Source organism: Nuphar pumila, chromosome 4 (genome assembly GCF_984573655.1).
Source record: "Nuphar pumila chromosome 4, dmNupPumi1.hap1.1, whole genome shotgun sequence".
Taxonomy (NCBI): Eukaryota; Viridiplantae; Streptophyta; class Magnoliopsida; order Nymphaeales; family Nymphaeaceae; genus Nuphar; species Nuphar pumila.
Genome location: NC_143252.1, coordinates 103294924 through 103317018, shown reverse-complemented (window position 1 = coordinate 103317018; position 22095 = coordinate 103294924). Strand labels below are relative to the sequence as shown.

The following is a 22095-nucleotide window of genomic DNA, read 5'->3' as shown; positions in this document are numbered from 1 at the left end:
AATCTATATTGTAATTATTACTTTGTAGGAGTCATACGAGCAACAGATGGTAGAGCGATATGGCGATGACTCCACTCAGCATCCACCTTTTGATCCTACAGCATGGGTGACTGCAACCGGTGAACCAAAAAAGGGTTGTGTGTTCGGGTTTGAGATCAATATGAACACTATACCAGTCGTTGCCTCCTCCAGTCAGGGCTCTCAGAGTTCTCCCGTCAGCATCAACTCCCAACGTCCAATTGACCCTGCTAATTCTTGGGATGGTGTCCGTCAGCTTGTTAAGGACACAGTGCATGACTATTACATGAAGTCATTTTCGACGTCCGTAATGAGTTGTGCAACTTTTTTGGGGGCAAAGGAACTTTGTCTGTAGGTGCCCGTTAGGTATGAAATTTTCATGTCATTTGTTTCATGTTATTAGATTTCAAGCTAGTATATGCATGATTTCATCACATATGAGCATGATTTCATCATTATAAAAGTTTTTGGACTGCCTTATAACACATATATGCATGATTGAATCACTCTGAAAGTTTTTTTACAACCTTAGAACTCATATTATCATGATTTCATCATTATGATTTTTTTTTACTGCCTTAGAACACATATATGCATGCTTGAATCACTATGAAAGTTTTTTGACAACCTTAAAACACATATATGCATCAATTCATCATTATGAAAGTTTTTTGACAACCTTAGAGCATATATATTCATGATTTCATCACTATGAAATTTTTTGACTGCCTTATAACACATATATGCATGATTGAATCAATATGAGAGTTTTTTGACAACCTTAAAACACATATAAGCATGATTTCATCACTATGAAAGTTTTTTGACTGCCTTATAGCACATATATGCATGATTTATTCACTATGAAAGTTTTTTGACAACCTTAAAACATATATAAGCATGATTTTATTACTATAAAAGTTTTTTTACTGCCTTATGACACATATATGCATGATTGAATCACTATGAAAGTTTTTTGACAACCTTAGAACACATATGTGCATGATTTAATCACTATGAGAGTTTTTTGACAACATTAGAATACATATAAGCATGATTTCATCACTATGAAAGTTTTTTAACTGTCTTATAACACATATATGCATGATTGAATCACTATGAAAGTTTTTTGACAACATTAGAACACATATAAGCATGATTTCATCACTATGAAAGTTTTTTGACTGCCTTATAACACATATATGCATGATTGAATCACTATGAAAGTTTTTTGTCAACATTAGAACATATATATAAGCATGATTTCATCACTATGAAAGCTTTTTTACAACCTTAGAATGCATATATAAGCATGATTTCATCAGTATGAAATTGTTTGACTGCATTATAACACATATATGCATGATTGAATCACTATGAAAGTTTTTTGACAACCTTAGAATACATATTTGCATGATTGAATCACTCTGATTTTTTTTACTGCTTTATAACACATATATGCATGATTGTGATACAGAATACATTTATTTGACAACCTTATAAACCATATATGCATGCTTGAATCACTATAACATGTTTTTGACAACCTTAGAACACATATTTGCATGATTGAATCACTATAAAAAAAAATTGTCAGCCTTAAAACACATATCTGAATTTTGTTACTGTCCTTCACTTTATTGCTAGCTAGTCTATGTGTAATTCATTCATGTTACTTTGATTGTCTTAGATTAGGTGCATTGCATATAATTTATTTTATTATATTTTGTTTATCAATACTAACCTTTCGGTTCTCTTATAGGATGATGGAGATAATCATCGTAGAGGAGCTGATGGAGGCATGAATGAAGGGACAAATTGAGACAATGAAGAGGATAATGCTTAGAATCTTGAAGATGATTAGATTCATGTGTTGAATTTGTTGCACCTTCTTGTTGTTTCTAACGAAACTCTTTGTATATGTTCACTTATAAATAATTAGAACTTGGCGAGGATTATAGTGAATCGATAAATTTTTTCACCTTGTATCTTGTGTTAAATTTGTTTCACCTGCTTTGTATATGTATTTTTTATGTGTACTTTATTTTTTATACATAGGATATATAAATTGTATAACAAGAAAAATTTTCCCGATATTTATATTTCAAACATTTTTTTTAATTTTTTTAATTTTTTAAATTTTTTGCGATGGATATTATCCGTCGCTAATTAGTATCGGCCTCCAATTTAGCAATGGATTGGGGATGAATATTTATCCATCGTAAAACTGAATCGGTCGATGGTTTGCAACGAATTCTAATCCATCGTAATTCTGTCGCTACAATAGCGACGAAATTAGCGTCGGATGTGTATCTGTTGCAAAACCAAATCTATGCGGATTAACGACGGCCTTGCGACAAATCATGGCATTCGCTAATCCGTTGCAAATTAATGACGAAAGTAGCGACATATATGTTCTGTCGCTAATTAGTGACTAGAAAATTATGATAAAAGTTATCCATCGCTAAACTGTTCAGCGATGGATTACGACCGTCGCTAATCCACAGATTTCTTGTAGTTAAATTAATAATGTCGAGGTCTTCCCATTGAATGTGGGAGGGCTTTTAACTAGTAATTCATAATGCTTGGGTCTTTTCACTAGATGTGCGGGTGCCTTTATCTGGTGGGTTTTACAGGAGCTTGAGTGTCGATGACCTCACTCAGAGTTTACCTTCCATGTGATTCATTAAGTGACCCTCGACAAGGCTTCTTCGCCGCTTTGAACATAACCAACTTAGTGACCATGCAAAGCTTATTAAGTTTTTTTTTATAGTCTAGCTGCGGGTTAGGCAGATCTCTACCAGTTATACAACAATACCTTTGGGTTTTGAACTCGCAAAATCCCAACACAAGATGAAATGCACTAGCTGCTCCTACCGGACAAGCGTAGCCCCCATTGGTTGCTAAGCATTTTAACCATGTCATGTAATTGTTCCTACTTAATTCTAATTAATGAACTGGTAGTGGTAGTGGTAGTGGTAGTGGTAGGGGTCTGCTTAAACTCAGCTTTGCTATATATTGAGGAATGAAATCATGCTTGGGACACAGGTGGTGGATGTAAGAAATCTGTGGGCTAAGAATCTTCACCTTTTTAATGTGGGCCATGTCCGTATGTAAAGTGTGGCCCCACAATCATCTGAACTGCTGGTCTTCATGGTTGATTTTTTCCAAGATGATGCGATGGGTTCACACGTGGTGCATGAACATCCCTACCTCCAACCCAACAGTGGTGATAAGGTGATGAGGTATTTTTTTTTGTTTTTTTTTGAAGTAATTCAGAATGGTCAAGATGGGGGATGAAAGAAAATCTGAGCGATGTAAATATTCATGTGGTAAATTGGTCTCACTAAAGGGTATTGAATGCAGCAACTTTTCCATTCAAATTTTGCATTATAGAACATAATGCCATATCCCGGCTTATGGGGCTGCAAATGGACCGGATATAACCAAATATTCGATCAGAATTTGACATGTTTTTCTCATACTTTGTCCTTTAAGTAAAATTTGAATGTGGGTTTAAATCAGGTTCAGATTTGCTAAACCAGATTTCTTTTAGATTCAGAACAATATTTTAATTTGGATCTAATCCAAAATTGAATTAAAATCCATTCCGATTTTCTTTTTACATGTAAAGAGATTAGTTTCTATTGGTTTTTACTAGATTCAGCATTACCACATATGTTTCGAATCTGGATTCAATCCTACCATATCGGATCAAATTCAGATTTCGATTTTTTTTTATAATGTCCCCCATGTCGATCCCCATTCTATCTGTAACTGGGGTGGTGGTGGTGAAGCAAAAATTACAGTAAAATAAGGACGCGCCGCATCCAAGGTTTATTATATCCTCACGTTTCAAGCATGATTTTCATCCGAAATCCCGTGGGGTCAGGGGATCAAACAACCCCTTATGCGCTAAAAGCACTCTCTTGATAGAGATACACTAACAACTCACAAAGAGAATCACAAGTTATACAATGATACTATTGGGATTCGAACTTGCAACATCCCAACACAAGGTGACGTGCACTAGCTGCTCCTACCAGACAAGCAAAGCCCCTGTTGGTGGATAAACAATAGCATTTAAGAAAGCAAAAGTTATGATTGTTGGCATCGCCAATTTCAAGAGATTGAGCATTCTCAAGCGAGAATCACAATGGAAGCTGCAGCTTTTATGTTTTAGTAAACTTGAGAAAGTGGTGTGCTTGTGATTTACAATCACAGGGTAGCATCACACTCTAAGTTTCTCTCCCCCTCTCATTTTTTAAATTATGTTACATTCATTTGTTGATTATTATTCATATTTGATCATTTATAATAATAATTTAGTTACCATTAAGCCACAATGCTTACACACGGTTCTCTCCAATCAAATGGGTGTGAATTGGGATGCTTGTATTATCTAGGAGAGCACGAACAAAGTTTGTATTAGCTGGCACTATGATACATTGCAGATAATAATGAAGAAAATAAATGACTCAAATATGTTGGAGCCCTCCACCGCACCCCATCAGAAAAGGTAAGAGAAAAAAACCCAACATTTTCCCAAGTATTAGTGATTTTTACAGTTTGCCGTGAATGATAAAAGCCTAATCTGCTCTCTTCTCTTCCCAGTATCTTTTCGGATTATACTTTTATAGTAGATTTAGGGTAAGCACCTTCACCCCACAGAATTTTCACATATGATATGCATGTGAAACTATTGTCTATATGTGCACAAAAAGGAAAAAGTAAAAAAAAAAAAAAACTTCTCTTTACATTCCAACACTAACCCACCTTGATTTCCAACTCCATGCTTAAATATCTCTCTCTCTCTCTCTCTCTCTCTTATATATATATATATATATAACTATGCCTAGTTTACATCTGCCATGGGTAGGCTTTTTTGTCCCGTACTTAAAAATGCTGTCCCTGCCACCAGACATGACTTGATAGTTTCATAGTACCTTGTTTCGTTCAAATTATACTAGCTCACAATTTTCTCTAGACATAACTGCCACACTTTTTTTTTTTATATTGCATCACCTATTGATATTGACAATCTTTAGTTGGTCCCTATTTTGTTTGGACAATCTGTATTGGGCATCGTCATCATCATCATGAGCAGGCCTTTTTCCATCTTCATGTAAAATAATTTTGCTAGTCATCTTTCCCCACTCATTCTTATCTATTGCTACATCCCCAGTTAATGGTTATTCTGTCATTTGTTTAAACAGCAGGGCTGGTGATGTCACATTAGGTGTTTGTCGATTTTTATTTGGAAAGAGTCGAAAGACCTTTCTTAATGCTATCTAAGTCAGCCATTATGTTTTGTGATCATTAAATTCATGCAGTTGTTTTTGGTTCGTCTTGGGTTCTTATTCAGGAGTTTGTTAGACAACCACTTTTTATGGGAATGACTTCATATTTATCTGTTTAGATGCTTGTATTTTTCTGTTGCTAGAGTATCTAACGTGAAATTCTTTATTCATTTGGTTGTAGGACTCGATGGTATATCACTAACCTCGCCTCTTGAGAGCTTTGGACTGATTGGAGTACGTTCTTTAGATCCTTCAGGAAGCCTGCAACCTTATCCTATCAAAAAACAGAAAGTCAATCCTATCCTTGAAAAGAATCGTATTGGATCTCAAAGAACATCTTGTTGGACATTTTGGGTTACGGGTCCAACCCACAATCTGACCCGGTTTGACACCCTCTTAGTGGGTCACCTAACTGGCTGATTAATGGAGATAGTGGGTGGGAGTTATGTGAATGTGGAGAGACCACATCCACGTAACTGCCCAATTCCTCCATTATATAAAGGGCTTAGGGGTTACGAAGTTGATGAGAGTTCGTAACATATCCCTTGCCCAAATTCAGTTCTGCATTCAGGCTTAGCAGAACAGGGTCCTACTCACCGTCGACATTAGGTCTGGGCTCATTGTGGGCGTCGACCGGCTGAGGAGAACGCTGAACTATCTACACGGACAATGGCGAATCCAGGTATGCTCCCTGTCTTGTTTTTACAGGGCATCGCCCAACATTGGGTTATGGGCCCACGACCATGCATTTCAGCTGTGCGTGGCCGTGTAAGCCGTTTAGGCATTTTTGGCGTCGGTGGAGTCGCCGTGGGGCGACAACCACCGATTAGCTGCAGACTGTCGCCATGGGACGACAGTCTGTCTTCACCGGCAAATGTCACCGAAAAGGGCGACATTACATTTTCGGTTTCACGGTTTCAGGCAAAACTCATAAAAAAAATGTATGTTTTTATACCTGTGGCCGGTTTTGTCGTTGCCGGGATTATCGCCGGAGTCGTCACCTGATATCCCCTGCACCGTCGGGTTGCAGGGTGGACGGCATTTGCCGGAGTTAAACGTCGGATGGCCGGCGTCTGGGCCTTTTGCCGGAAAGCTGTAGGTGACAGCGGCGGTCTTGCCGGTGCCACGGATCACCCACCCCATCGCCGGAGGAACCTGCAAAATCGGCGATGACAATAAAAATATATATATATATATTTAAACCCTCACCTGTCGCCGGGGAGGGGGTGGGTTTTCGCCGGGGTTTTCGCCGTGGGGCGTTTTACTGGCAAGGGCAGCCATTGGCCGACGGCATCCTTGCTAATGTCGTCGGGGCTGCCGCCGGACTGGCAGGCACTGCCATGCCCTTCAGCCATCGGACGGCCCAATCACCATCGTCGCCGTGGGGCGACGTCGTCTGACGGGGAGGGGGGTTGTCGCCGGACCGACGTCACCGTGGGGTGACGCAGGTCACCGGCAACCGGTGCCGGTCACCGTGACGGCGACGTGGGTCACCGTGGAACCGAAAAGAGCGGAAACTGAAAACCCCCTTTTCGGTTTCCCTAAAATTGAAACAGAAACCATCGGGTTTCTGTTTAGGTTTTAAAATGGGACCGGCGAGGAGATCCGAGGACAGACCCGATCCAAACCCTTTTGGGTGGATCGGGTCTGCTCTTTTATTTTTGGATCTGACCCAGACCCATAAAGGTACCAGGTCTGATCCGGACAGGATCGGGTTTTTCTATTGGATCGGGTTTGACCCGGTCCATTTTGGACCGGGTCTAACCCGGGTCTGATTTGAAATGGATCCGATCCGGACCCATTAAGAGCCGGGTCGAACCAGAGTCCGTTTCGGACCGGGTCGAACCTGGTATCCGGTTCGGACCGGGTCGAACCCGGTATCCGGTTTGGACCGGGTCGTACCCGGGATCCGGTTTGGATCGGGTGGAACCCGGGTCCTTTTATGGTCGGGTCTAACTCGGTTCTGTTATGGACCGGGTCTGACCCGGGTCTATTATGGACCGGGTCTGACCCGCGTATGGTTCGGTCCGGGTCCGACCCGTATTAAGTATGGGTCGGGTCAGACCCGGATCCCATTTAAACTGGGTTGGATCCATAAAAACAGGATCTTAACACTATTGAGACTAAATCGGATCATGAACCTGATCCGCCTCCTTCCGGAACCGGTTCGGAGCCATTTTGACCGATTCTTTCCAGTTTCTCACCGGTTCCGAGATGCTGAGACCCTGTTTTCATAAATCTAAAGAATTACAGGGATTTTGGCATACGGTTATAGGGTTTTATGAACTTTTTGTTCATATTAAGTATCGGTTTATAAGGTTCAGAACCGGTTCGGACCCTTAGATAACCGGTTCGGGGCAGTTTCAGACCGGTTTAGAGTGTTTTTAGACTGGTTCCTACATGTGGACCCTGAGTTTTACCCATATGAGCATGCTTTTGTTATTTTTCATGCTTTATAAAGTATTTATTTTGAATAATGCATGACTTATGCATGTTAATTCATGTATTTAGCGTTGGTTAAGTTATGCATGATGATTTTAAGCATGAATTATGACTAAATTTATGACAATTAGTTTATGCATTTTTTGTTGTAGTATGAACTGATATTATGTCATGAATATACATGCATTAAAATGTGTGCATGGGTGTGCTCCATAATACAAATAGGTTTTTCGGTAAAAGATTTTGATTAACCGATTCATGTAATCACCAAAGTGATCTGAGTCGTGTTAATTAAGGATTCTTTGAACCGTATTAAGATTCGTAATTATGATTGTGTGTGAATTTATGAAACATCGATTCTACCCAAAGGTAGGTCGTTGTGTTCCAAAATTTACACAGGGTGTGATAGTAGATGTGCATTCCAGCCCATGAAGCATGTTCGTACCCAAAGGTAAAGTGCTGAATTGCCTCTGGATTCATGATCTACTAGTTTCACCAACTGTAGTCAATTCCTTGGGAATTGAAGAGACGGAGCAATTATGAGTATTATCGTTTTCACCAAAGTGAAACGATAATGGCTCAACTATGCTTGTCTCAGAAAAGGTGAAAATAAAGGGTCTCACTTTTACCTTTTCAACACGAGTCTCGTTTGAGCAATAATAGTAACATCTTTCCATTTTTCGTTCCTTTGATTTATCAGGTTCCTTCCATATCGACGGTTCTAGTAGTATCTCTATCTTAGACGGATCGAATTTTTCTGATTGGAAAGAAATGGTGTTATTCACTTTGGGCTATATGGATTTAGATCTGTTTCTTAGAATTGACGAACCTCCTGCTCTTAATGAGCAGAGCACAGTCGATCAGAAGGTTGCCTCTGAGAAGTGGGAGCGCTCGAACAGACTTAGCCTGTTGCTTTTACAATCTCGGGTGGCTAAGAACATTTGATGTGCAATTCCTCACTGTAGGACTGTGAAGAAATTTTTGGGAGCCATTGAGGCTCAATTCATCACTTCTAATAAGGCAAGGGCCAGTACCCTCATATCCAAATTAGTGTCTATGAAATATGCTGGTGACAGTCACATCCGACAGCACATTTTGGGAATGAGGAATATTGCGACTCAACTGAATGACATGAAGTTCGCCATCTCTGACTCGTTTTTAGTCCATCTGATCTTAACCTTGTTACCTACTGAGTATGGACCCTTTAAAATCTCCTACAACACACATAATGATGAGTGGTCTTTTAATGACCTCTTGAGTAAGTGTGTTGAGGAAGAGGAGAGATTGAAGGGTGAAAGGGTACCAAGTGCACATATGGCCTCTCATAAGGATACACAGAGGTCGAGGCCAAAGAAAAACTCCTTCAAAAAGAAGAATCAGAAGAGAGCCATTGGGGAGAGTTCAAACTCTCAGGCGAAAGCCAAATCCCAGTTAGGTGGTCCTTCTATAAAGTGTTTCTTTTGCAAAAAGAAAGGGCATAAGAAGGTGGACTGTTTGAAGTTCAAGAAATGGCTCGAAAATAAAGGTAATAAGTCATTTGTTTCTCATGAGTGCAATCTAATTCATGTTCCATTGCATAGTTGGTGGATTGATTATGGTGCCACGATGTACATTGCCAACTCTTTGCAGGCATTTCTGAACAAAAGGGAACCAACAGAGCATGAAAGAAGCATCTTCTCAGAAAATAAGACGCGTTCACATGTCAAGAGCGTTGGGACCTGCAGAATTGTGTTGGAGTCGGGATTCATGTTGGATTTGGTCAATACATTTTATGTTTCATCTTATAGTCGAAGCCTAATTTCAATTTCAAAACTTGATAAGTTTGATTTTGTGTTTAAATTTGAAAAATCTGAACTTATTATTATAAAAAAATCAATGAATATAGGTTCTGCATATATGTGTGATGGTTTGTATCGATTAAGAACCAAACTCCAAATTCAGGAATCTCACTCCATTGAGAACACAATGATTGGCAATAAACGTGGTCTAAAGGATGATCAATCCTATTTGCTTTGGCATCAAAGATTAGGACATATCTCGAAAGAGAGAGTCCAAAGACTCGTGAAAGAGGGAATCCTTGGATCCCTTGATTTTACGAATATAGAGCCATGTGTTGACTGCATAAAGGCTAAGCAGTCTAACACATACAAGAAAGATGCCAAACGCAGCAATGAAAAGTTAGAAATAGTGCATACGGATGTCTGCGGCCGTTTTTCACCGTGTTATACGGGTGAAAAGTATTTTGTCACCTTTATAGACGATTACTCACGATATATGTATCTCTACTTATTATCTGAAAAATCTGAAGTCTTTCAAGTTTTTAAGGACTTCAAGAAAGAAGTAGAGAAACAAACCGGTGAAGTTATTAAGGTTGTCAGGTCAGATAGAGGTGGCGAATATTATGGTCGTTTCACTGAGATGGGACAAAAGGAAGGTCCATTAGCGCAGTTTCTAAAAGAGGAAGGCATTGTACCTCAGTATATCATGCCTGGTAGTGCTTATCAGAATGATGTAGCTGAGAGAAGAAACTGTACGCTTAAAGAAATGGTTCGAGCGATGTTGAATCACTCAAACCTTCCTTTGACCTTGTGGGGTGAAGCTCTTAGGACTGCAGTGCATATTTTGAATAAGGTTCCTACAAAGGTTGTTCAAAAGACTCCTTACGAGTTATGGACAGGTAGAAAACCTTCTTTGTCATATATGCACATATGGGGATGTCCAGCAGAAGCTAAATTGTATAACCCACATATAAAAGCTTTTGATCCTAGGACAACTAGTGGTTTCTTCATTGGTTATCCAGAAAGATCGAAAGCTTTTAGGTTTTATTGTTCATCTCATACACCACAGATAGTGGAAACAGATAAAGCAAGATTTCTTGAAAATGATTATGTTGGGATAGATGCATCTCAAAATATTGATTTTGAGGAAATGCAGGATTCAGGTTCTACACCTGCTGAGGATAATGACCCGATTTTCTCTATCATTGTTCCTTCGAGTAAAGTAAGAGAAAGTCTAGTCAATGAACATCAATCCCAACTAGATCCGGTTGTTGATGAGGATATACAACAACAACAGGATACAGAGGCTCATTTTGAACCACCTGTAGCACCTGTATGGAGGTCCACCAGAATTAGGAAATATGCTATCCATCCGGACTATGTGGTGTATTTACAAGAGTCAAATGATTTCATAGACATTGATGAAGATCCATTCACATTTGCAGAAGTCATTGAAAGTGAAAGATCAACACATTGGATCAATGCCATGAAAGAAGAGCTTGACTCTATGGCAAAGAACCAAGTGTGGGATCTTGTACCTCGACCTGATGGAGTTAGACCTGTTGGTTGTAAATGGGTTTACAAAACCAAAACAGACTCTAAAGGTCATGTGGAGAGGTACAAGGCTAGGCTTGTTGCAAAAGGTTTCACACAGATAGAGGACATTGATTATAATGAGACTTTTTCTCCTGTCTCAACTAAAGAATCATTAAGAATAATCATGGCCCTCGTAGCTCATTTTGATTTAGAGTTGCATCAGATGGATGTGAAAACCGCCTTCCTGAATGGGGATCTGGATGAGGAGGTATACATGCAACAACCTCCTGGTTTCAGTATAGATGACTCAAATAACTTAGTTTGCAAATTGAATAAGTCAATTTATGGACTTAAACAGGCCTCCCGCCAGTGGTATAAGAAGTTCAATCAGGTAATAATGAACTTTGGATTCACTGAAAACATTGTTGATCAGTGTATTTACATTAAGACTAGTGGGAGTAAGTTCATAATTTTGGTTTTATATGTTGACGATATTCTTCTTGCAACTGATGATTTGAGTCTTTTACATGAAACAAAAGACTTTCTTTCCTCTCATTTTGATATGAAAGACATGGGTGAGGCCACTTATGTCCTTGGAATCGAGATCCGTCGTAACAGAACTAAGGGTGTCCTTGGCCTATCTCAGAAATCCTATATCCTTAAGGTTCTTAAAAGATATGAGATGGAGAATTGTTCTTCTAGTTCGACATCTATAGTGAAAGGGGATAAATTGAGCTTGAAAGACTGTCCTCAGGATGATATTGCGAAGGCTCAGATGGATGTTGTCCCATATGCTTCAGCAGTTGGAAGTTTACAGTATGCGCAGACCTGCACTCGACCTGATATAGCATTTGTTGTGGGAATGCTTGGTAGATATCAGTCAAATCCAGACATTATGCACTGGAAGGCAGCGAAGAAGGTCATGTGCTATTTATAAGGAACGAAAGACTATATGTTGACCTACAGGAAAGTTGACCACCTAGAGGTCGTTGGATACTCTGATGCGGACTTAGGAGGGTGTATTGACAGTAGAAAATCCACTACTGGATACATTTTCCTTCTAGCGGGTGGTGTTGTCTCATGGAGAAGCGGAAAACAGTCTACCACTGTTGCTCATACCATGGAGGTGAAATTTATTGCTCTATACGAGACTTCGTCACAGGCCATTTGGATAAGAAACTTCATTATGGGGTCTTGGTATAATGGACTCTATTGAGAGACCACTAAAGATCTTTTGTGATAATGAAGCAGCCGTGTCCTTTTCAAATAACAACAAGAGCTCAACATCGTGTCGACACATGGAGTTAAAATATTTTGTTGTTAAATAAAGGACTGAGAATCATCTAGTATGTATTGATACAATTGGGACGAAAGAAATGACTGCGGATCCCCTTACTAAAGGGCTAGCACCGGGATTGTATTCCCAACATGTAAAGGGGATGGGTCTTTTTTATTCCTTCTGATGTATGACAATACATTAAGTAATCACATTTGTGTTTATGTTTTGATTCTCTAAGGTTTTGAGTTATTATTGATTTTGCATAAAGAATCTCTCATATGGGTTAGAGAGAATAGCAGAATAACAATATTAAAGGACCAATAGAATAGGTGAGAGACCAACCTATTCATATAGGTAATTTCTTTACATGCCTAAGCACTGAAGGTGAATTGTAGTGTAGTACAAGGAAATATGACATTTCATAAAGGGGTGTCCATATCCTTGACTCATACGATTCATTCTTGTGATAAAGGGTGGCATGTGAACCCACATGAAGAATTAAATCGAGATAACGGTATACACCTCGATTTAGTGCACTTTTGGTGTCAATGGGTCAAGTGGGAGAATGTTGGACATTTGGGGTTACGGGTCCAACCCACAGTCTGACCCAGTTTGACACCCTCTTAGTGGGTCACGTAAGTGGCTGATTAATGGAGATAGTGGGTGGGAGTTACGTGAATGTGGAGAGACCACATTCACGTAACTGCCCAATTCCTCCATTATATAAAGGGCTTAGGGGTTACGAAGTTGATGAGAGTTCGTAACATATCCTCTGCCCAAATTCAGTTCTGCATTCAGGCTTAGCAAAACAGGGTCCTGCTGAGGAGAACGCCGAACTACCTACACGGACAATGGTGAATCCAGGTACGCTCCCTGTCTTGTTGTTTTTAGAGGGCATCGCCCAACACATCTATGTTGTCAACTGCTTCTTGGAGAACAATGGATCACCTACTCCCTCAAACAAACTTCTGCATAAAGCCTTCATCTCCTTTGTTTATGGAAGGTAAGAAGGTTGATATGAGCAAACCTCACTATGAGAATGGGATCTTTTCCAGCTCTTTCTCAAGTATTTGAAAAGATATGTGAGTAATATTTTGTGCATCAGTTTGATATGTTCTTAATTTAAAATGTCAAAAATTCAAAATTGTTTGGCACTAGGTGATGTTTCCTTTTCTTGGATATCCTGTGCTTCTAATTCTTTTGTTCTGTCTAACATTAGGTGTTCCCTACTCCAGTAGACTCTCTTGCCATTACCCATTTCAGAGTTCATAATCTCCAACAGTTTGTCCATTATGTTTTTCTTCTAATCTACTTTCTTTTGAGTGTGCAGTGAGAATGTCATCACGCGATGATGTATTTGGTCATTCTATAGATAATGCTACCTCCCATTTTGGGGAAGATGAACCTTTTGAGTCCCTTGAAGAGATGGAGTTACAAACTATTGGAAATCTCCTCCCTGATGATGATTTATTTTCTGGAGTTATTGATGAGACTGATTGTATTTCTCAAACCAAGAATGGTGATGACATGGAAGATTTTGATCTGTTTAGCAGTGTGGGTGAGATGGAATTAGAAGCTGATGACAGTCTGAGCTGCTATGGAAGCAATAAGGGTCCTGATCTTGTTGGTGTTATTTCAAACAGCCAGCAGGTAGGATCAAATGGATCCTTTGCTGGAGAGCATCCCTATGGTGAGCATCCTTCTAGAACATTATTTGTGTTGAACATTAACAGTAATGTAGAGGATACTGAGTTACGGGCTTTATTTGAGGTATTTGTGCTTTTCTTCCACATTGATTTACATGTAGCTTTGCTCCTGTTTCTTGTCGGGGATTGATTTTCCTTATTATCATGTTGTATTTTTTCTCAGCAATATGGGGATATTCGTGCACTTTATACTGCATGCATACATCGGGGTTTTGTTATGATTTCTTATTATGATATAAGATCTGCCCGTAATGCTATGAGAGCACTTCAGCACAAGCCATTGAGGCGTCGGAAGCTTGACATACACTTTTCGATTTCAAGGGTATACTTCTGTGAAATTAGGTCCTCTTTCATGGTGGTATTAGTTCCATTCATATACCATGCAAATCTTGTGCTTTTACATGTACTGTTTTGATTTTCTATAAGTCCATCTCTTTGAGCAACATCACTGAAACTTTTCATTCTTTTTATCCAAGTTTCTTTTTCCCCCTTTTTCACCTTGTTCTAGATACTTGGTGGTTTTGATTGTAGAACACAATGCCTGGTCGCATGTTGTGGCATTGTGCATGATTGCCATTTTTCTTGCCTCCTCTGCTGGAAACTTTGGTAATTCCAAAATTGGCTGTGGATATGGATTGGACCTTTTCATTTCATTATTCTGTATTTGATTCCATGCATCTCGAGTAGCTCTCCTTCCAATTCATTTTTCACCAACCTCACTCAATACGCGTTCATTGATCCTGGATCATGGAAAGATCTCAGGTTGTGACACAACTGTTTTGAGCCTCTTCATGGTTTACATGTTCTTTGTTTTCTTTATGGAATTTTGTTGCAAGATTGGACACACACACACACACCTGTTTACTTTTCTTTTATTACATTGCCATTTGCATTTATCTTGTTCTGGTGTATGAAGACCTGTGTGTTATTATTATTAGCAGGACAATCCTTCAGAGAAAGATATAAATCACGGTACACTCGTGGTTTTCAACCTTGATTCTTCTGTTTCAAATGATGATCTTCGCCAGATTTTCGGTGTTTATGGAGAAATTAAAAAGGTTTGTGCCCACTCCTCTACTTGGACATTGTTTATAAACCAAATCTGCAAACTCATATATATCTATATGTTCCTTTCTGATGTTGATTTTAGATTCGTGAAACACCTCACAAGCGTCATCACAAGTTTATTGAATTTTATGATGTGAGAGCAGCTGAAGCAGCTCTTAGAGCAATAAACAGGAGTGATATTGCAGGGAAGCGGATAAAGCTGGAACCAAGCCGCCCTGGGGGTGCAAGACGGTGGTATTGTTGATGCAAACTCTGTTAAAATGTGTGTGTATATATATATATATATATATATATATATATATATATATATATATATATATATATATATATATATTTGTCCAAAACACTTGATAGAGATATTTTGGTTTTTTTACATAATTATTCTATAAACAATTATTTAATTAGTTTACATTTTTGTATTTCTTTCTTTTTATTTTTTTCTATTTTTCTTTTTGTCATCCCACCATAGAGTCGTTGAGACCCCCAACGATCATAAATATGATCGTTGGGGGCTCTCAACGACTCCATGTGGGAACCCCCAATGGCTTCTCACTTACTCCTCTTTTGTGTATAAATATGGGGCTTCTCCCCTTGTATTTCTTAAGCTTTTGAGCTCATCTACAATAAATATTACATATTTTTAACTTATGTGTGTAGCCTTTTGAAAAGCATTTTGTATTGTCCCATAGTGGACTTCTCTTATCTTTCTCTTGTGCCTTAGTGTTTGTCCATTGTTGGACATTGTGAATGCATTAGCATTCTTGTTTTACATTTTTGCATACTTCATTACATAGTATCAGAGCCATACGATTCATGAAAGATGAAATTGTGACATTCTTCTTCATTCTTTCTCTCATACTTTGTTGATGCAGTGGAATCCAAAATTGACCTATCCTTCAAGCTCAATGGCAAGAACTACATGATGTGGGCATCCACAATGGAGAATAATCTCAAAGAAAAGAAACTTTGGGATTATGTAATGGGTTCTATTTCAGAATCCCAACTAAAGCTCACTGAGATCGAAGGAGGCCAAGAAAAGGCTCTTGAGAGAGATGCTCGCCTCAAAGCAATTGAAGAACATCAAAGAAAAGTAAAGGATTGAGAGAGAAATCACGCAAAAATCCTTGCATGATATTTATGAATAACGTTGAACTCAAGGTATGTGCAAATATGGCCAAATTTCGTCGAGCCAATGAGGCTTGGTTCTTTATGAAGGGTATGTATACAAAAAAAGATCTTGCAAGCGCCTACTTTTTACAAGAAAATGTGAGAACCACTAAGAAAGGAGATTTGAGCATCCAAGACTATTATAGTGCTCTAAATCTTTTATGGGATGAGTTGGCTCTTTTGGAGCCTAAGTGGGTGGCTATGGAGGATGTTGAACTTAGACAAAAGCAAATGAAACAAGAAAGATTGTTTCAATTTTTATTTAGGCTTTGTCTCGAATTTGAACAAGATCTCCACTCCTTCATAGATCCACTCTTGCTCCTTTAAAAGATGTCATTGCCGAAATTACTAAAGAAGAAACTCAACTTGGCATGAGTAAAAATGTAGATGAAGTCTTTGCCGCGTCTAAACTTGGCAACAATGTCAAAATATACAAACCACCATATTTTGGAAAACAAAAAACTATAATGGAGGTAGAAAGGTAATTGTATGTCATCATTGCTATGAGTTGGATCATATTAAACCCACTTGCTCAAAATTAAGTGAAACTTTCAAGCCTAAGGTAGCTTTCGTTGAAGAATCCACCACCAAAAAGGAAGATGAAGGCAAGAGTGAAGATCTCAAAGAAACTCTTGAACAAATATCTATGACTCTTCAACAAATACTCAAGGCTACCTTCTCTACATCGGTGTCGTCATTGTCTCTACATTGCCACCTAGTATGTATTTTTGGATTCCAGATTTCGAAGCATCTTTTCATATGACTTCTCATGAAAATGCTTTAACCGATGTATACACCAATTCAAAAATATGTTGTGTCTCTACAGCCGATGAAATTTTTCTAAAAATAAAAGGTATACGAACACTAGATTTTAAACATTCCAAAACTTTTTCATTTCAAAAGTTAGAGTGGTTCCAAAATTAAACCTAAATCTTTTTTTGGTTTTCCAAATTCTTGACCATGGATGTGAAATATCTTTCTCATCTAATGGTTGCTTTGTGCAAGATCTTCAGTCCGGAAAGCGGATTGGGCAAGACCACATGAAGGAAGACCTCTATTATATGAATCATTTGACCCTTCCTACAAACTTTTTTTGTACTTATGTCCAAGATAAAAGTATTAAAACTTGGCATAAAAGACTTGGACATCCAAGTTACTCTAAAATGTATCTTTTTCCTTTTAGAAATAATTTTTATAAATATATATATATATATATAAATTGTAAAGATTGCATTTTTGGAAAAATGAAGTCTACTCTATTTCCAACTAAAACATTTATCTTAACAAGACCATTTGAATTGGTGCACTCGGATTTTTGGGGTCCATCTCCGGTTATATCTAAAGGTGATTATTCATATTATGTAACATTCATTGATGACTTTACTAGATATGTGTGGATTTACTTCTTTAATCTTAAATCGGAAGTCTTTTCTTTCTTTAAAGAATTTTACATGAAAGTTCAAAATTAATTTCAAAATAGCATATCCATTCTTATATCCGATTCGGGTGGAGAATACCTATCCAATGATTTTAAAGATTATTTAAAACAAAATGAAATTTGTCATCAAAGATCATGTCCTAGAATCCCACAACAAAACGGGCTAGCGGAAAGAAAAGATAGGCATATTATAGAAACTGCTAGAACATTGCTTATTTCCAAAAATATTCCTAAGAATTTTTGGGCCAAAGCCGTTTTAACTTTCATCTATTTAATAAATTGTATGCCATCTTCAAATTTAAAAAATATCTCTCCTTATGAAAATCTTTTTAAATTTACACCCGATTTAAATCGCCTTCGTATTTTTTGTTGTAAGTGCTTTGTCATCTTGCATAAAAGAGATAAGTTGTCTCCAAAAGTGATTGAATGTGTTTTCCTTGGATATGGTAACAATAAAAAATGATATAGATGCTTCGATTACAAAAATAATAAACTTTATATTTCAAAAGATATGACCTTCTTAGAAGATGAAAATGATTTTGAAAAACTTGATAAGAAAGATTAATTTGACTATATGTTTTTATATGATCTTTCACCAATAGAAGATATGTATGATGATTCTTTGAATCATTTTGAAATAATAGATGATACACATCACGAAGTATCTAATATTGAAACTTTACCAAGTAGTGATGATGTCATTGCAAAAAATCTTCATGTTTATACCCGACGTAAACAAGATAAACCTAGTAGTGCTTTAGAAAAATATTCTCAAAATAATGAATCTATACAAGAGAATACATTCCACCAAATAGGTTTGTGTCATATAAATCACTTACACCAAATTATAGGGTTTGTCTAATAACTTTTCATTCATATCATGAGCCTGCACATTATAATCAAGCAAAAAATATAGTTCATTAGATTGAAGCCATGAAAATTGAACTAGATGCTTTCAAAAAAAGCTAACACTTGGAAAATAGTTAAACTTCCTCCAAACAAAAAACCTATTGGATGACGGTGGGTTTTTAAAGTTAAAAGTAAGAGTGATGGGTATTTAGAACGATACAAAGCAAGATTAGTAGTTGAGGGATATTCACAAGAATATGGTATTGATTATGAGAAAACCTTTGCGCCCGTAGCAAGAATGACTAGTGTTATAACCTTAATAGTTGTAGCATCAACTAAAAAATGACCTATATATCTATTAGATGTGAAAAATGCTTTCCTTAATAGAAAATTAAATGAAGAAGTCTATATAGATCCTCTGCAAGGATTTAACATTGGACAAAGTCAAACTCTTGAACTTTTAAAAGCATTATATGGTCTTAAGCAAGCTCTCATGACTTGGTATGATAGATTTAGTGATGTTATGATTAAACTGGGTTTTTTTTCAGGTTGTACTGACACTGCTCTTTTCGTAAAAAATGCAGGAACTAGTTTTGTTGTTCTTTTACTTTATGTCGATGATATGATTATTATAGGCAATGATCAAGTTGGTATTTGTAATGTTAAAAATATGTTAAAAGATAGCTTTGATATGTCTAAATTGGGATTCTTAAGATATTTCTTAAGAATTAAAGTTGCATGCTCTCCTCGAGGATATATACACTCACAAATGAAACTTGTTGTAGATATATGTTCTAACTCTGGAATTTCAGATGACAAGAAGGTGGAGACTCCTGAAATGATAAATGCTAAATTAAGAATAGAGGATAGGGTTCTCTTAGAAACTCTCACTCCCTACAGACAACTCATTGGTTCTCTCACTTATTTTTTCATTACCAGACCAGATATTGTGTATGTCGTTTACTTTGCCAGTCAGTTTCAACATGCTCCTACAACTATGCATATGAGTGTTGGGCTATGGATTGTCAGATACATCAAAAATACCATCACTAAAGGGCTATTTTTATCCTCATCCTCATTAAATTTACTTGCTTATACTGATGTCGATTGGAGAGGTAACCCTAATGATAGAATCTCAACTATTGGTGATACAAGAAGCAACAGAAAGTCTCGTTGTCCTTCACTGAAGCTGAATATAGGGCTATGTCAACTACCACAATGAAATTCTCTGGAGATGCAAGAAGAAACAAAAAGTCTCATTGCCCTCCACTAAATCTAAATACAGGGTTATGGCAACCACCACAATGAAACTCGTGTGGATACGAAGTCTTCTCAAAGATATAGGTGTAGACATCTCTGGACCTTCAAAGTTGTGTTGTGACAACGAAAGTGTGATTTATATTGTCAGCAATCACACCTTCCATGAGCACACCAAGCATATAGAGATGGACTGTCACTATGTTCATGATGAATATTTGTGAGGGACGGTTACCCTACCATATGTTACATCAGAATTTTAGTTTACAGACTTCTTCACTAAATCTCTTCCTGCTCCCCGTTTTATTTTTCTTTTTAACAAATTTTTGGTCATCTCTCCGTAAAGTTTGAGGGGAGGTGTTAAAATATGTGTATATATATATGTATTGTTTTGTCCAAAACACATGATAGGGGTATTTTGGTCTTTTACATATTTGTTCTATAAACAATTATTTAATTAGGTTAGATTTTTGTATCTCTTTATTTTTATTTTTTTCTATTTTTATTTTTGTCCTTAATGACATTTGGGTCCCACCATAGTCATTGAGACCCCCAACGGTCATAAATATGACCATTGGGGGCTCCCAACAACTCCATGTGGGAGCCCTCAATGGCTTCTCACTTACTCCTCTTTTGTGTGTATAAATATGGGGATTCTCCACTTGTATTTCTTAAGCTTTTGAGCTCCTCTACAATAAAGATTACATATTTTTTTACTTAAATGTATAGCCTTTTGAAAGGCCTTTTGTATTGTCCCACAGTAGACTTCTCTTATCCATCTCTTATGCCTTAGTGCTTGCCCATTGTTGGACATTGTGAATGCATTAGCATTCTTGTTTTACATTTTACAAACTCACACACTCTGCTTTTTCATTGTTTACACATTTAACTTGTCTGATCTTTGCTTATGACATTTCTTGTACTACAAACCATTGACACCTATTGTCTTGTTATTTTTTGAAATTGGTGAGGATTGGAATCTAGGTTATACCTACCATTTGATAAAAACAATACCCTTCATTGTAAGAGTTTAAAGTTGTAAGTATCTCACCGTACGATACAGTATCTATCATTACTTTGGGGGAAATTATATGATACATACTTGCAGTGTTATAAAAAAATGCGGTTTGAGGCGCACCTCACCTTGAGGCACAACCCTCTGTGCCTCAAGGCGCAAGCCTGAGGCGCAAATTTTTTTTTTACAACAAGACTTCTGAGACATAATCAAAAATATTTTTGTAGGTTAATCTCATATATTTTTTAGTTATTTCAGTTATGTAATAAGTTTCTTAGTATATTACTATATTTTAACTTTTGTTGGTTAATCTCGTATATTTTTCAGTTATTTCAATCATGTAATTAGTTTCTTAATACATTTCAACTTTTGTTGGTTAATCTCATATATTTTTCAGTTATGCAATCAGTTTTTTAGTTACTTTTATATGTTAATCTCATATTTTTTAGAATAATCTTATATATTTTAACTTTTGTAGGTTAATCTCATATATTTTTTAGCTATGTAATTAGTTTCTTAGTATATTTTAACTTTGTTGGTTAATCTCATATATTTTCTAGTTATGTAATCAGTTTTTAGTTACTTTTATATGTTAATCTCATAGTTTTTTAGAATAATCTCATATATTTTAACTTTTGTAGGTCAATCTCATATATTTTTCAGTTATTTCAGTTATGTAATCAGTTTCTTAGTATATTTTAACTTTTGTTGGTTAATCTCATATATTTTTTAGTTATGTAATCAGTTTTTTAGTTACTTTTATATGTTAATCTCATATTTTTTAGAATAATCTCATATATTTTAACTGTTGTTGGTTAATCTCGTATATTTTTCAATTATGTAAACAGTTTCTTAGTATATTTTTTCTTTTATTGGTTAATCTCATATATTTTCCAGTTATGTAATTATTTTTTTAGTTACTTTTATATGTTAATCTCATATTTTTTAGAATAATCTCATATATTTTTACTTTTGTAGGTTAATCTCATATATTTTTTAGTTATTTCAGTTATGTAATAAGTTTCTTAGTATATTTTAACTTTTTTTGGTTAATCTTATATATTTTTTAATTATATAATCAGTTTTTAGTTGCTTTTATATGTTAATCTCATATTTTTTAGTACTTATTTGAGATTTTCTATTTCTTATTGGTTGTTATTTCATCAATAAAGCATTTTTTTATTTATTTATATTTTTAGATATTTTTTTATAATTTTTTTAAAGTTTTAAAAAAATTTGAGG

The 22095-nt window shown here is 36.7% G+C and overlaps 1 protein-coding gene and 1 long non-coding RNA gene across 2 annotated transcripts in view; both read left to right on the top strand.

Annotated features, from left to right (window-relative positions):
* LOC149840389 (uncharacterized) overlaps positions 1–1975 on the top strand; it is a 201890-nt gene extending 199915 nt beyond the window's left edge. The window contains exon 4 of the long non-coding RNA XR_016431552.1: positions 1781–1975. This is a non-coding gene — a long non-coding RNA (uncharacterized LOC149840389). The remainder of the gene's footprint in view (positions 1–1780) is intronic.
* Positions 1976–13322: 11347 nt separating this feature from the next.
* On the top strand, positions 13323–15371 carry LOC149840388 (protein MEI2-like 5). The gene is made up of 5 exons (XM_090005060.1): positions 13323–13435; positions 13684–14123; positions 14223–14381; positions 15001–15117; positions 15210–15371. The coding sequence occupies exons 1-5, from the start codon at positions 13387–13389 to the stop codon at positions 15369–15371; spliced, it is 927 nt and encodes a 308-aa protein (XP_089861186.1). The 5' UTR covers positions 13323–13386.
* The last annotated feature ends 6724 nt before the right edge of the window (positions 15372–22095 follow it).

Coding starts and splice junctions, on each gene's coding strand:
- LOC149840388 (XM_090005060.1), top strand. CDS start 13,387: ATGAGAATGGGATCTTTTCCAGCTCTTTCTCAAGTATTTGAAAAGATA. Junction 14,124..14,222: donor AGTTACGGGCTTTATTTGAG/GTATTTGTGCTT, acceptor ATTTTTTCTCAG/CAATATGGGGATATTCGTGC. Junction 14,382..15,000: donor TACACTTTTCGATTTCAAGG/GTATACTTCTGT, acceptor TATTATTAGCAG/GACAATCCTTCAGAGAAAGA.